Source organism: Drosophila albomicans, chromosome 2L (assembly GCF_009650485.2).
Source record: "Drosophila albomicans strain 15112-1751.03 chromosome 2L, ASM965048v2, whole genome shotgun sequence".
NCBI classification, from domain to species: Eukaryota; Metazoa; Arthropoda; class Insecta; order Diptera; family Drosophilidae; genus Drosophila; species Drosophila albomicans.
In genome coordinates, this window is record NC_047628.2 from 6,273,611 (window position 1) to 6,288,682 (window position 15,072).

A 15,072-nucleotide genomic window follows, 5' to 3' on the forward strand; every position below is an offset into this window, starting at 1 on the left:
CTGTGTTTTATTTAATATAAATCAACTTTATTTAAGCAGAGGCTTATGTTTGGGGATGAGTTTCCTTAAAATTTTAACTTCTTGAGTGGACTTTGAAAATGAATAACGGATATTTTAAAGTCACGACTCCAAGACTCGCATCAACATTTCTATTAAAAAACATTTTGAATTGCTCACAAAAATAAAATTTTATTATGACAACCCAAAAATAGTATTGTACAAGCAAATTGTAAAATGTTTCGATGCCAAGCAAAAACTTGTGTCTTCGAGTTGTGAGCAATGTTCGTCGTGTACTCTAAAATACATATAATATAATAATATTAAGAATGCAATTAGTTGATCAGTATTGAAAGTCTTTCAACAGAAAAGAAATTAAATTGCTTTTAATTATGTTTCATAATCACCTTCGATGACAATGTACTGATTGTCACGTGTTGATGTTTGATGTGAATGCTGTACATGCTTTTTGGCCTTATCTATAAGAAGATTTAAGTTAACTTTGATCAGAGTATGTTATTGTTAACTTACGGTGTAATGTAATACTGCGTTCTGTTTCTCCGATTGCATTCTTGGCAATGCATTTGTACTCGCCAAAGTCTCGCTTGCTCACTGGACGTATCGTGAGACGCATAACAATACGATGCACATGATCCACGGCCATGGACTCGTAGGTGCCACCTTGAAGCAGATCTTTATCCTTAATCCAAAAGTTGACAGATGCTGGCTGCGATTCACTAACGCATTCCAACGTCAGCTTCTGTCCCAATCCCACATAGATGGTATCGTATCGCGTCCAGATGGTGGGAGCAACTGAAAGTCATTTGGGTTGTTAAATTAAATTCATTTTGCAATTGTGCTCCACTTACAATTTACAACTAACATGACGCGTTTGCTCACTGTTGGCGGCACTCCATTCGAGGCGATGCAGAGATAGGCACCCATGTGGACGCGCTGCAGCTGCCACAGTGTCAGATTCTGCCCCTCAAGGCTATAGACTTCGCTGTCCTCTGGCTCCCCCTCCGGCATTACCAAGAGCGGAGAGTTCTCCTCTCGTCGCCAGGTAATTGTTGGCAACGGAACACCTGTCGCACTGCAGGTGAGCGTTACGTTCTGGCCACTGGAACGCACCACATCCTGACTGGTTTGGTAGTCCACAATGTCGGGTGGCACCACCACATCCAAGTAACCCATTTGACTCTTCATGGGATCCGTGTTTATTTGGCACATGTACCTAATTGAAAGATATGCAACTTTAAAATAATGCAAACAAATACTTTTTATACCCGCTATCAATAGGGTGGAAGGTATATTTCAATGTTTTGTATATTTGTAGAATATGGTTTGTTTAAAAATGGGTAGCAGGTATCTCACAGTCGAGCACACTCGACTGTAGCTTTCTTACTTGTTTTATATGTTTTGATTAGACGTAATCTGCGGAACATCCAAGAAATCTTAACTTAATTTAATGTTTGATTAAGGCATAATAAATCATACTTTGTACGTGTTTCAAGTTTTAATTTAATAGCAATTTGTTACAAAATGAATTATTTGCATTATCGATTTAAAATACGCTTATGATATTTCTTGGTGCGTTTTAAGTGTGTTTATATTATTATTTATTATTAAGTGTTTTATATATGTTTTATATGTTTTATTAAATTTTAATTTTATTTTATGACAAAATATACAAGTGAATTATTGGCGTAACTAACAGATTATTCATAGCATATTATTATCTTAAAATGGAACCCAACGAGTCTTGATGCTATAGTATTATCATAAGTAAGGTTTACACGAACTTAATTTTTGTCAATTTTAGAATTTTACAATCTGAAGAATAGATGATTTTCAAATCTCTTCATTTTTTTTACTTGTCAATAACAAATTAAACTAAAACTGCTCGATTTGCATTCTATCTATTGACAAATTGTAATCTAATTGTTTCATGTTATTTATATATTTACTGTCTGCCTATTAACCAAATGTGTCAAATATCATTTTTATTAACCACTTTAATAAACCAACAATACGAAGCACTTATCTTGTTGTTCATATCATAAATGTTGGGACAACTAAACGAATTATGATGTACTATAGTTAATGTATATACTCCACAGAGTTGAAGATGATTATAAATTAATTCGAACGAATAAAGTAAACAGTATAAACATATAAAAAAAATATATAAATCAATTACTTTTTCATTAGTCAGCTGCTCTTTAGATATGGCTTTAAAATAATATACGTATGCTAGAAATAATATTGGATTTGTAGGGGAAGAAAAACTAAAACCAAAATTGACTAGCTTAAAAAATACAAAATTTGGACATCAATTCCAAAATATGAAAATATTTACTTTCTTTGAGAATACATTTAATAAATAAAATAAATCACTTCTAAAAATTAAGAGCAGTTTTTTGCACTACTTTAGGACTGATTTTTTAATTTTCTTAATCAAAGTTTAGCTATTGCTCTTCATAATATAAACAGTAGCAATTTTAGGCAAACTGGAAGTGTATAGCTAATATATTCTCTTAAATTAATGTACTTTTTTAGATGGTGCACACATACCCACTATACCATATTTTGTCGCAATAGGTTATATATTTTATTTATAAAATATCACTTGCGAAAAGTTTTTAAATGTCACTTTTTAATTTTGCAAATGTTTTTCTTTACCATAAACCTAAATTGTTAAAAAATTAACATTTTGCATTCATTAATTATGTTTTACCCTGTGTTTTATTCAAATTATTCACTCACCAGCCGCGATCCGATTCGTGAACATCGCGTATACGCAGCTGCCAAATGCGATGCTCAGTGTGCGAGATGCCAATGCGATGATTCTTGGTAATGACATGATTCTGAATGCTCAGTATCGTCTGGGTATCGACCCTTAGCCAGGCCACCTTATAGCTAACCAGATCGTGGACGATGCACGTGAGCAGCGCATCGCGTCCCACGGGCACAGTTACATTGTTGATGGGGCCACTGAATTTTGGATCCGCTGGAAATGTAAGAGCAGGGTCGGGTTGGGGGTTGGGGTCAGGTAAAGCAAATTGCTAAGCATAGTGGTTGACATTTATGAGTCAGCTCGTTAGGGGATTCAATGGCGCAAGCGATTTAAAAGGTCTTCGCCCAGCCAAGGATATGTTTACGAGGCGTGCAAATATTATAATTTGGCATTTTTTGTATGACGTTCTAAATGTTTAAGATGTGTGCAAAGAACAATTTTCATAAAAGTAAAATAAAATAAAACAAAAAAAAAAAAAACAAAACACAACTTTGTTGAATGACGTGCTAAATATTGAAGATGTGTGCCACGAACGATTTTCATATAAAATGCAAAAAGCAAAGTTAAAATATGAAGAACATTTGCGTAAGATTTTAACATTTTAATATACATAATAACTTGTGTATTCTCAACTAAAAATATTAAGAAATTATTGAGAAATATTGAATACTATTGTTCTTATTCAATTTGTATTGTTATTATATGCTAACAAACAAAATTTATTTTTAAAATTTGAATATATTTAAGCTGGTTAATAACTGAAATTATAAATTTAAAGATTATCCATTCAAAATTAGAAAAAGATAAATAAAATGTCTTTGGCAACTCTCTTGAATTACATTAAAATTAATTAGAATGTAATTTTCATATAATAAACTTAAATTAGTTTATAAATAAAATTAAAAAGTTTTTAATTATAAATTCAAAGTTAGGAATTATATATATAATTGAAGGAATAATAAAAAATATTTTTGAAAACACAACATTATTTCAATTTAATTTAATTCTGTCTCTGTAATTTCTAATCCACAATTATGTGACATTTTTAATTTGGTCATTTCTGCAATTGTCTGCAAAATATCAACTGTCCAAGTAAATATTTTCTAAATTTTTCCAGATGCCCTTTAGGCCAGTCAAAATACGTTTTCTAGTCGTTTTTACGCTCATAAATTTTATTACATAAACATTACGCGTACTTAGCAGCAAATAATCCAACAATTAGTTAAATTAGCTTTTTAGGGGTGACTCTTGAGAAATGCAACCCAAAAGCCTAAAAATGTTGGGATGTCCATAAATTGGATCGGAATTTGGGGGTGTAGAGTTTGGATTATGTCTCAAGTGTTTCCATTGCTGTATAAAGAGCAAAATGGAAAACTCCTAGGTCAGCAAGTTATGTCTTCGTTTTTCTTTTTTAAACATAAATATTTCTTTTAATTCTATAATATAGTTAGTTGTATTGCAGATTTAATTATTTAGTTTTTAAACTGAGCTCTTTTTTTCTTGTTATGCTTTATCAAATCTACTTTTTTTTTATAGATGCAGCCAATTTGTAGAAAATTCTGAGAACACATTTTTTAATTTAACCGCAAGTTGAGAGCACAAATTTCATGCAACTTCGGCGTCCACATTTGAGGCTAACTGATAATTTTGGGGTAGCCGCATTCAACTTGTTACCGCCGGCCGAAAACATTGGCGTCAACTTGCCGGCCATAACGGTAAACCATCACGCCCACAAAATGCGAACCGAACCGAACCGTAAAAAATCACATCACATGCCTAACAAGTAGCATGATTTTGCGGCTCGCCGACGCCTCACACACAGTAAATACCTAAATTACAATTATGACCAAATAATAACCCGAAAAAGAGCAAAAAGAAAAACTTGAATGTACGAGTATAGTAGAGACCGAAGGAGAGCGTATGAGAAATAGAAAAAGGGACAAAGGGTGAGAGAAGAGTCTTCAGTCAGTACCTAGAAAAATGTAAAAAGCCACTGCCAATGTGCGCTCTCCACCTTTTTATTTACCCATTTAGCCCTCTGATTGCCATTGCAGTGCGGGAGCTCTTCAATGTGTGTGTCTGTGTGAGTGTGAGTGTGTATGTGTGTGGTAACTAGCTTGAGCAGGGGCCTATGGCATGCTATATAGCCTATAATTTGCGATTATGTTTGGGTTCGGGTAGAACGTTCCTCGCCTCGTCCCAATTGTTGAACGGTTGGCCAAAAGACGCCATTGTTTGAGCCGCTTTGTTGTTGCTGCTGTTATTGCAATTTGGCTATTGCATGTTTGCATATTGAAACATTCCAACGTCTAAACAGTTTTTACCATATGAACCCGATGAGTTTACCAAACACTCATACAATAAAAGAACACGTTCTTCCCATATACGTAGTATATGTTATCCCTATACCATGTATGTCTGGTAAGGTCTAGCGACTAAGTTTATTACCGCAACTTGCTTGATTACTAAATGTTTTGTTGGTTTGCCTTTTAAGTCGAAGAAGAGAAAAGAAAAGGCTATACTGAAGAAATGAAAATGGTGATATGAGTTTTTACACTAAACATTATAAATTCTTGAGAATATAACTTTTATATCTCGAATATTGAAATCGAATCTAAAAGTATATATATGTATATCTTAATTTCCAAATTTTATTTTTTAATTTGGAATCTTTATTTATCTAATTCACTAATTCTACACATCTTCGATTAATTTTCTTCATTTTTGACTGGTTATTGGAATACTTTGCTATAATAATATGAGAATATAAAAAAAAAAAAAAATTAAAAAAGAAAGAAGAAAGCACAAACTATTTATATTAAATTCTTTTAAGAAGTATATTTAAATTATATTTTAGCATGAATGTAGGATATCCGGTTTGAATAAGAGAAAAACCGTGCGGTATTATTATATAATTATATTATAAAAACAAAATATACAAAATACTGTAAATATACAAAAATATACTGAAAGATATATTTAGTATATTGATATAGAAATTCATAGAAAATATACAAATCAGTACAAAATATACCAGATTGTCAGCTAAAGCAACTAAGACCAGTACTTGATCAACAAACTTGATCGTATAAATACCGTCATCATTGAAATATTTAATATAATATTTCTTTTGTAAAATTCAAAATAAGTTAAGAACTAGGAATCAACAAAATTTAATCCTTTAGAAATTCTCTGTTTATTAGGTGTCCTCACATGTAAAAATTGGTCTCTACAAATCTTTCAAACAAACTAAACAACATTAATAAATAGATAAGTAAATGGATTATCAAGAGGGGTCTTATCATGTGAATCTTGTATAGTACTTAAATAACAAATGCGTTATGACATGTTATAGTATATATTTTTGTTTTTAATTTAATTTGTAAGATTTACAAGCACTTGCAGTATGACATATCAAACGCATAAACAGACGCCGCAGGTTGTCTGTCGTTCTTTCTGCCAACGCCAAGTTCTCCAGCTCCAACTCTAGCTCGCTTCAGACTGCATGACTCTCTCACACCGTTGAACTTGAAACGGAAAGTGAATGTCCTGTCTGTTAGACACTCCAACTGTCTGCCATTTGGCAAATGCAAGCGAGGAAATCGCACAACGAAATATGTCAGCACGCAATGTCTGCCAAAAGCACTGCAGTTGGTCGCAGCTCTCGCACTCCGCATTCTGAAGCCTCCATTCCTACCTCAACAACAAAATGAAATGAAACAACAACATTCGAAGTGAAGAGAATAATACCAGAGTGCCATAGGAAGTACAAAAAAAAAAAACGTCGCCTTTCCGCTTTGTTTGTCTGCCCCGCACCCCTCTCACTGTCACTCTTCAAGGGACTTCCCCTTTTCTTATCGTGCGTCGGCGAGCCTGCCAATATATTTTTCTAGTTCTTGACACATTGATTTAAGCAACAATTTCTGATATATTTATCAATATTTGCTGCCAAATTTAAGTAAAATTGCATTATTTTGTTGTTTACAATTTCTACTGTCTTTGGTTTGTTTAAGGGAACGGGACTCTATAGGGTTGCAACCCCTAACAAAAAAAAAAAAAAAAAAAAAAACGGAAGTCGCTCGTCGTTGGCCACTTTCCCAGTTTTGCGATATTTGGCCGCAGTTTATTCACTTAGAGAACCGTTGGACTTCCGCTTGTTAGAAGAGCCCCATGTAATGGGTTTTTGTTTTTGCTATTTTTGGGCAGGTTGTTAGCATTTTTGTTATATATTTTGCACCTTCAACGTATTTAATTATCAGTACGTTGCAGTTGCCTGACACAAACTAAGTAAAGACTGCTTCTTCAAATTAGAAAGTTTATTTGGTTTTTCGTCTAAGTTTTATGCATATTTACAAAATTGTTAATTGATTAAAATTATTAATCAATTATTACAAATTAAATTAGAAATTTATTATTTGTTGACAACACAATCTAAAATTTTAAATTAATAATGCAATTTTGAAAATTAAGTCTGTATTTTATCTGTATTAACGAAAGATTTTTATACATATTTTATTTTACTTAAAAAATTTAAAATTTTAATCAAAATAAAATTTAAAATTTACTCATAATCAGCATAATTTCTATTTTTCTATTTAATTGTAATGCAAAATGAATCATTATATTTCTATTATAGATTAATGAAATATAAAAAGTAAAACAGAAAGGAATTTTTATGAAAATAAGAATGCAAAGTATACGCAGTCAGATAATAAGATTTATTAGTACGAAATCTTTAAAAACAATAATGTGCAAAGCTTCTTAAGAAATGTAAAATTTAGTAAAAGTTTAAGTAATGCATTATTTATTAAATAAATATAAATTGCCTATAAATTTGGCATAATAAATTAAAATACTACTCTTTTCAGTTTACATGTAACTTACAATTATTCAATTCTGAGAAAGTTGCTGTGCCCAGAAAGACAAACTGTAATATTAACAAAACATAAACGAAGCCTTTTTTCATATTCTACGCTGGCTTTCACATTAACCAAAAATTTGCAAGTTGCCAAATGCGAAGTGAGTAAAATAAACTTTCTTTTTCGCACACTTTCACTGCCAAATGGCCAAAGAATTTCCGCTGCACTAACGGCAATTTATTTTTTCCGCCTTTCACAGAAGTTTGCTTTCCGATTGCCCCGTTTGTCAACAACACGTCTGCACACAGTTGAAACTGGCCGCGAACTGCGAATGGCGAACTGCGAATGCCGCTGATAATCAAGTGTCAAAATTCATATTCAAAATTCAAATGTTGCCAGGCGCTGACTCCGACACTGGCTCTGACTCTGACTATTGCCACTAGCATTGCTGGCGCTGCGCATGTGTCTTGAGGGCTGCCAAATGCTGCCTCTGGCTGCTAGTTGTTGTATGAGTGTTGTTGCTAATGGTGGTGGTGGTGTGGCATGCATCAACCCGCTGGGCAGTCGCCAAGGTGCCTGTGCCTGTGCCTGTGCACCATCCACGCTTTCCGTTTCTGTTGCTGCCGCTCTTCTGGAGGGCTGGCCAAAGGTGCGGAATAGTAAATGTTTCATTCATAAAGTGCAGAGCGTAACATTTTCATATGCACGTGTCGCGTCATACTACACATGCGTCTATATGTGCATACTCCTAGTTGTTGCCATTGTTACACCCGTCTTCTGACACCTCATAACAGGTCTGTCATGACTACACAACTCCATCAAGGATGGCAAGGAGTATCTTTGCACCTTTTTAAATTTGATATAAGCTACAAACTTTTATGAATTACATGAAATTATATTCTTCTAATACTTTGAACAACAAAATTCGGTAAAATCATACAAATGAATTCTTGTTATTCAAAATGTGTGAAATAATTTATATGAAGTTGAAAACATTTTTAAATTTTGATTTCTATAATTATGTATCAAGATTAATGCATTTTTAAATATGATTCACAAACAATTAATTTAATTTTAAATAGTTTAATACATCATTAATGTTTACACTTTAGTAATTGAAAACCTAATTGCATCTACATTAATAAAATAAGGTGTAAATTGTTTAGTTCCCTTACATCTTTTATGCTTGGAATATTTAATTGAAATAAAGTCTATCCAAATCCAACTTAGGACAACTTGCTCTTTATTTACGGGTATTTCTAACGTCGTCTCCTCGGCCGTTTTCATTTGTTTCTATCTATGTTGCTGCTGCGCATTCTGATTGAGTTTTAAGCGAACTGCCAGCTAATATTTGCCACCTGACAACACACTTTTTTGGTGGCAAATGCTTCGGCAACTCTCCCTTTCGGTGAGCCCCAATTGCTGTGTAATTAAGACCGAATTCCCAAACAAATTTGAGTTAAGGTTTTCTTCATATCTTTTGTTTACGCATTGCTTTTACTTTTTGTGCCACATATGCACTTTTCTTCTTTAGCTTATGAGTCTCTATGTGTGTATGTCTATGTCTGTGTATGTGGCACGTCAGCGCCCCTAAGTATGCTTTATTATTTGCGCGCAATTAGCGGATTTTCAATACGAATCAAGTGTAATTGTTTGTTACTCGATTTGTGCTTTTGTGGCAAGATGAAAGTTACTTACAAATTGTCTGTGCATTATGATGATTTCAATCATGTCCGCTTAAATTTATTTAAGGCTTTTCATTTGATAAATACGTTCTAGTAATTAGATATCATTGCGAATTTTAATTTTGTATGATTTTATTCAGGGTATAGCATAGTATTAAGTGGTAAAATATTATTTCTTTATATTATATTATAGCTTTGTGCCTTCTGACAATCTGGTATATTTTGTTCTCTATAGTATATTTTGTATGCAGTACTTCATTAATGTACAAAATAAATCCTGTGGTCTATTCATTATTTTTTCAGTATATTAATTTGGTATATCTTAGAATATGGTTTTATTTTAAATGGGAGATGCTACAGTCGAGTGAGCTCGAGTGAGATAGAGTGAGTTCGACTGTAGCTTTCCTTTCCAATCTTAAATTAATATGTAATTATTTAGTGCATTTACATGTTAAGACTTAATTGAATAATTCCAAATTTTTATAGTTATATTGGAAATATGCGAGTATTTATCAGTAAAATCTATAAATCTATTTTATAGAATGTAAAAATAATTTGTTATCGTAAATAAATGTATTTGATGATTACACTTGGTGGAAATTATTCTTGACGCAAACCTTTGACAAGCTTTTCACCTCACAACGTCGCGCAGAACTTTTCCGTTAGCTAAGACTCAAACACATTTTAGCTTTTTCGAAGAGCAACAGAACTAAATAGTAATCGTAAAGAAAATGACACTGCATTGACTAAAATAAAATTAAGATTTATTAGAAATGTATAGGAAAATACTTATAAGTAAAATTCATTTGTAGAATGATTATTTTATCTGCAGATGTTTGCCAATTATTTCTTGGTGTTCAACTTTTAACTAAAAATAAAATTTACTTATTTAATCTAATATTTAAAGTTATTTTAAATCACTTTCTGCGCATCATTTGATTTACTTAGCTCCATTGGGCAAGGCTCGATAATTGTATTTAAATTAATTATGCATTTAAAGCACAAAAACACAAATGTGGACGTTTGTTTGTGTTAAATTAATATAATTACATGGTGCTTAATTATAAAAACAAAAACATTTAATTAAATCAATGCAAAAATCTCATTAGATATTCATACAGAACGATGCGAGTATCGCACACAAACAGCCACTTGTAATGAGTACTATGAATACACTCGACTTTTGTGCCCACACACGTTCGATGTTGTTGCTGTTTTTATTTGCACAACATCAACAATAGCAGAGGCTATAACAACAGCGACAGCAACAGCAACACCAACACCAACAGCAACAACTAAGTACAATACAATAAACATTAATGCTTAAACGCAGACAAATAAACATAAACATTTATGTCAATAAAATGAACTGATGCTTGACCCGGTCGGTCAGATAAAACGTCGGTCTGCCTCACACACACACACACATGTTTATACGAGTGTGCCAAAAGGCTGGCAACATTTTAGTTAATTGCCAAGTTCAGGCTGTAAACGTGTGTGCCCTTTACAACATCTTTGTCGAGTGCTTTCAAGCGTCTAAATATTTTTAGTCAAAGGCTGCATCGGCACGCACGAATGCTCAGATCTGTCATCCCTTCTCCATCTCCATTTTTATCACTATCTTCATCTCACACACATCCTTCGGTCCAAGTCCTTGCCAAAGTTCATAGCCAGCAGCAGGTGTTGACCGACTACCATTCGATTTGCACACTCTCTGTCTGGTAATTGTTGGAGTAAACGCTCAATAGCCAACTTCTGTTGATGTTGCTGTTGTTGTGCGATGTTTTGGGCCTAATTGAGTTTGCATTTGGTTTTGCTTTGTACAATTAGATTAGCAGCTCGAAATATTGAGCTTCAAACCCTTCCAGCTTAATTATTATAAATAGCCTATTGTTACAATTAAATCTAACCATTTCAAAGTGATAAGATTGTTAATAGAATTTGCAGCTTTGTAAGAAATTCATTTTCAATTGAATATTTTCTTAGAGTAAATAAGTAAGAAGTAAGTAAGTCGACTATGCTTGACTGTGAGATACCATACTCTGCAAATATACCAAAATGATATACCGAAAAAAAACTAAAATATGCCAAAGATTATATTTGGTATATTGATCGAACCAAATTTTCAGAAATCACAAATTCAGTAGGTATAATTGTTTGTTATATTTTAAGTATTATCACCCTGGCTAGTCTCTTTTAACACTAGCTTCTAGTGCTGTCGAAAAACATTATATTTCTTATAGTCTACATAAGTGTTCATACAGAAGGACAAACGGACATGGCTATTATCGTCTAATCCGTTGGCGATGATCGAGAATAAATATTTATAGTGTCCGAGGTACCTACATAATATGTACGTACATATATACATTTCCTGAAGACACAAAGCTTTAATATCTTCTATCTTATGGAAAGCGAGTATAAGTTGGTGTAGTATTTATACCCGCTACCCATAGGGTAGAAGAGTATTATATGTTTGTCCGGCTGTCCGTCTGTCCGTATGAAACACTGGATCTCAGAGATTATAAGAGATAGAGCTATCATTTTTTTACAGCATTTGTTATGTTTGCACGCGGATCAAGTTTGTTTCAAACTTTTGCCACGCCCAATTCCGCCCCCGCAAATAAAATCGAATAACAAGCGTACTTTTAAAGCTAGAGCCACGAATTTTGGTAGTTATGATTCCTGAAAATTTGGTTGCGATCAGATAAAAATTGTGGAAGTTATTAAAGAAATACTTTTGTATGGGCAAAAACGCCTGCTTACTAGGGGTCTGAGTTGTTTTGGCCGACAATCTGGTACATTGTGCCGTCTATGGTATATTTTGAATGGTGTACTATATCGATATACCAAACATATCATTCGGTATATTTTTAATATTTTTAGTATTTTCGGTATATTTTGAAAATGATACCGCAATATTTTGCCTTTACTAAAAGTGGGTAGCGGGTATCTCACAGTCGAGCACACTCGACTGTAACTTTCTTACTTGTTTTTTTTATAGCTACTCTACTGAAAATGGAATGAAAGAAACCTTGTATTATTATTATCTTGCTTAGAAAAAAAACAGATAAAAATTTATTTGTTAACTAAATTAATTTACTTAATTTTAACAAATCTGACTAATGTTTGAAATATATTAAAGACGAGCCATCAGTAGACGGGCATAGAATCCGCGCTTGTTGAGAAGTCTGTTGATGTTATACCAAGAGTTTTCATAGATTGTCGCCACTGGTCCGTTGGGATTATCTCTACTAAAATCGTGTCTCATGCACATATTCGTCTGGAATCGGATGTCCGAATAGGCGCTACTGAGCAGTGTGTAAGAAAGTCCCAGAGGTGAACGTTCGGTAACCGAGTTGTACAAGCACAATTGAAACAAGAGAGTACATGGATCGGTTTCCTCTTCGTTGGGCACATCAGCAAGGTTGGCCGTCCGCCACATGAATTCAACTGACCAACGACGATTGAAAGCATCAATGATTTGGCAGATCGTAAAAACATTTGGCAAAATTGTCTCATCTATCGGTATGAGGTGCACCATACGAGCTGTGATCTGCGGCAGTTGCAGAAACTTCATTACATTGACCCGCAGAGCAGTCTTCTTATCGCGTTTCTCTGTCATCTTACGCAGCTCCTCGAGCAATTCTTCAGCTTTCTTGTGGCGAAACTCGCAATTCTCATTATGTGCCTCCTCCAGCACGCCCACTGTGCCTTTCCACTTGCATCCGATGCGTTTGTATTTGCATGTTGTCAGCCGGTTGCAACAGTCTTGTAGGCTATGAAGACGCAGTTGACAGCGCGGCAAATGCATATTGCATTTCTCACAGGCCACACTTACTTCAGCTAGTTGCCGTTCGACATCTGTATTGCGATTTACTCGTTGTCGATAGATTCGCACTCCACACTGTGAACACGTGCCCATCTGGGAGCCAAGCATTTTGTCCAGCACACGTATTTGATAGCAGCCAGCACAGATGAGATGTCCATTGTTGCACTGGTAAATCTTTGAAAATGGCACCGTGTTGCACAAAATGCAGCGAAAGTTGTACAAATCGCCATAAATGCCCAATCCATGGACTAATACTCCGCTCTCGGCTGGCACATTGTTGATCTCGTCTTCCGAATCCACATCCGTATTGATCTCATCCTCAGCGCTCAGCCTGGGACTCACAATCTCTTCTAGATTTTCTAAAGACATCTTTACGTTTGTATATATATATATTTCTAGTGGAATGTTATTGAAATTATTTTATGTTCCGGTCTGAGTTCGATCTCACGTATCGAATGTACTTTTAATGGAGTTAATTTTCAGTCTGTCTACGCCGACTCGAAAAAAGCCAAAAGTCCAGGATCACTAGATTTATTTGATATACATATGTATATGAAATGAAATTTGTATGATATACCTTAATTTAATTATATATATTAACAGCCGAAACGATCTAGCTATGTCCGTCTGTCCGTCCGTCCGTATGAAACACTGGATCTCAGAGACTATAAGAGATAGAGCTATAATGCTATGTTCGACAGCATTTGTTATGTTTGCATGCAGATAAAGTTTGTTTCAAATTGTTGCCACGCCCTCTTCTGCCTCCGCAAATCAAAATAATAGAATAACATGCGTACTTTTAAAGCTAAAGCTGCAAATTTTGGTGTATACAATAATAACAATAGTATATATGATTCTCGAAAATTTATTTCGATCAGATAAAAATTGTGGAAGTTATGAAACAAATTGTATGGGGAAAACGCCTACTTACTAGGGGTCTTAGTTTCTTTGGCCGACAGTCTGGTATATTGTGCCGTCTATGGTATTTTTATACCCGCTACCCATAGGGTAGAAGGGTATTATAACTTTGTGACGGCAGGAAATGTATGTAACAGGTAGAAGGAGGCATCTCCGACCCTATAAAGTATATATATTCTTGATCAGCGTCAACAGCCGAGACGATCTAGCCATGTCCGTCTGTCTGTCTGTCCGTCTGTCCGTCTGTGTGTCTGTCCGTCCGTCCGTATGAACACCTAGATCTCAGAGACTATAAGAGATAGAGCTATAATGCTATGTTCGACAGCATTTGTTACGTTTGCACGCAGATCAAGTTTGTTTCCAATTTTTGCCACGCCCACTTCCGCCCCCGCAAATCAAAAAAATCGAATAACAAGCGTAATTTTAAAGCTAGAGTTACGAATTTTGGTACATACAATAACAACTATAGTAGTTATGATTCCTGAAAATTTGATAAAAATTGTCGAAGTTATTAAAGAAATACTTTTGTATGGGCAAAAACGCCTACTTACTAGGGGTCTGAGTTGCTTTGGCCGACAATCTGGTACATTGTGGCGTCTATGGTATATTTTGAATGGTGTACTATATCGATATACAAAATATACCAAATGGTATTTTTCAGTATATTCGGTATATTTTGAAAATGATACCGCAATATTTTGCCTTTATTAAAAATGGGTAGCGGGTATCTCACAGTCGAGTACACTCGACTGTAGCTTTCTTACTTGTTTGAATGTGGCATTATGTCGATATACCATTCGGTATATTTTTTTAGTATTTTTGCAGTATTTTCGGTATATTTTGAAAATAATACCGGAATATTTTGCTTTTATTCAAAATGGGTATCGGGTATTTAACAGTCGAGCACACTCGACTATAGCTTTCTGACTTTTTATACCCGCTACCCATAGGGTAGAAGGGTATTATAACTTTGTGACGGCAGGA

General features: G+C 34.2%; 2 protein-coding genes across 2 annotated transcripts; both read right to left on the reverse strand.

The window, feature by feature from the left end:
- Positions 1-173: 173 nt before the first annotated feature.
- LOC117563659 (neurotrimin) lies at positions 174-7,891 on the reverse strand. The gene is made up of 6 exons (XM_034242075.2): positions 7,679-7,891; positions 2,764-3,007; positions 867-1,231; positions 529-810; positions 405-476; positions 174-295 (listed from the first exon to the last, which is right to left on the reverse strand). The coding sequence occupies exons 1-6, from the start codon at positions 7,758-7,760 to the stop codon at positions 174-176; spliced, it is 1,167 nt and encodes a 388-aa protein (XP_034097966.2). The 5' UTR covers positions 7,761-7,891.
- A 4,586-nt stretch (positions 7,892-12,477) lies between these two features.
- On the reverse strand, positions 12,478-13,539 carry LOC117563660 (zinc finger TRAF-type-containing protein 1-like). The gene has a single exon (XM_034242076.2). The coding sequence runs from the start codon at positions 13,537-13,539 to the stop codon at positions 12,478-12,480; it is 1,062 nt and encodes a 353-aa protein (XP_034097967.2).
- Positions 13,540-15,072: the final 1,533 nt, after the last annotated feature.

Bases quoted from the DNA above. Each gene is read 5' to 3' on its own strand.
- LOC117563659 (XM_034242075.2), bottom strand. From the start codon at position 7,760: ATGAAAAAAGGCTTCGTTTATGTTTTGTTAATATTACAGTTTGTCTTT. The intron at 811-866 runs GTAAGTGGAGCA...AATGACTTTCAG, and splicing joins CGTCATGTTAGTTGTAAATT to TTGCTCCCACCATCTGGACG. The intron at 477-528 runs GTAAGTTAACAA...ATCTTCTTATAG, and splicing joins ACGCAGTATTACATTACACC to ATAAGGCCAAAAAGCATGTA.
- LOC117563660 (XM_034242076.2), bottom strand. From the start codon at position 13,539: ATGTCTTTAGAAAATCTAGAAGAGATTGTGAGTCCCAGGCTGAGCGCT.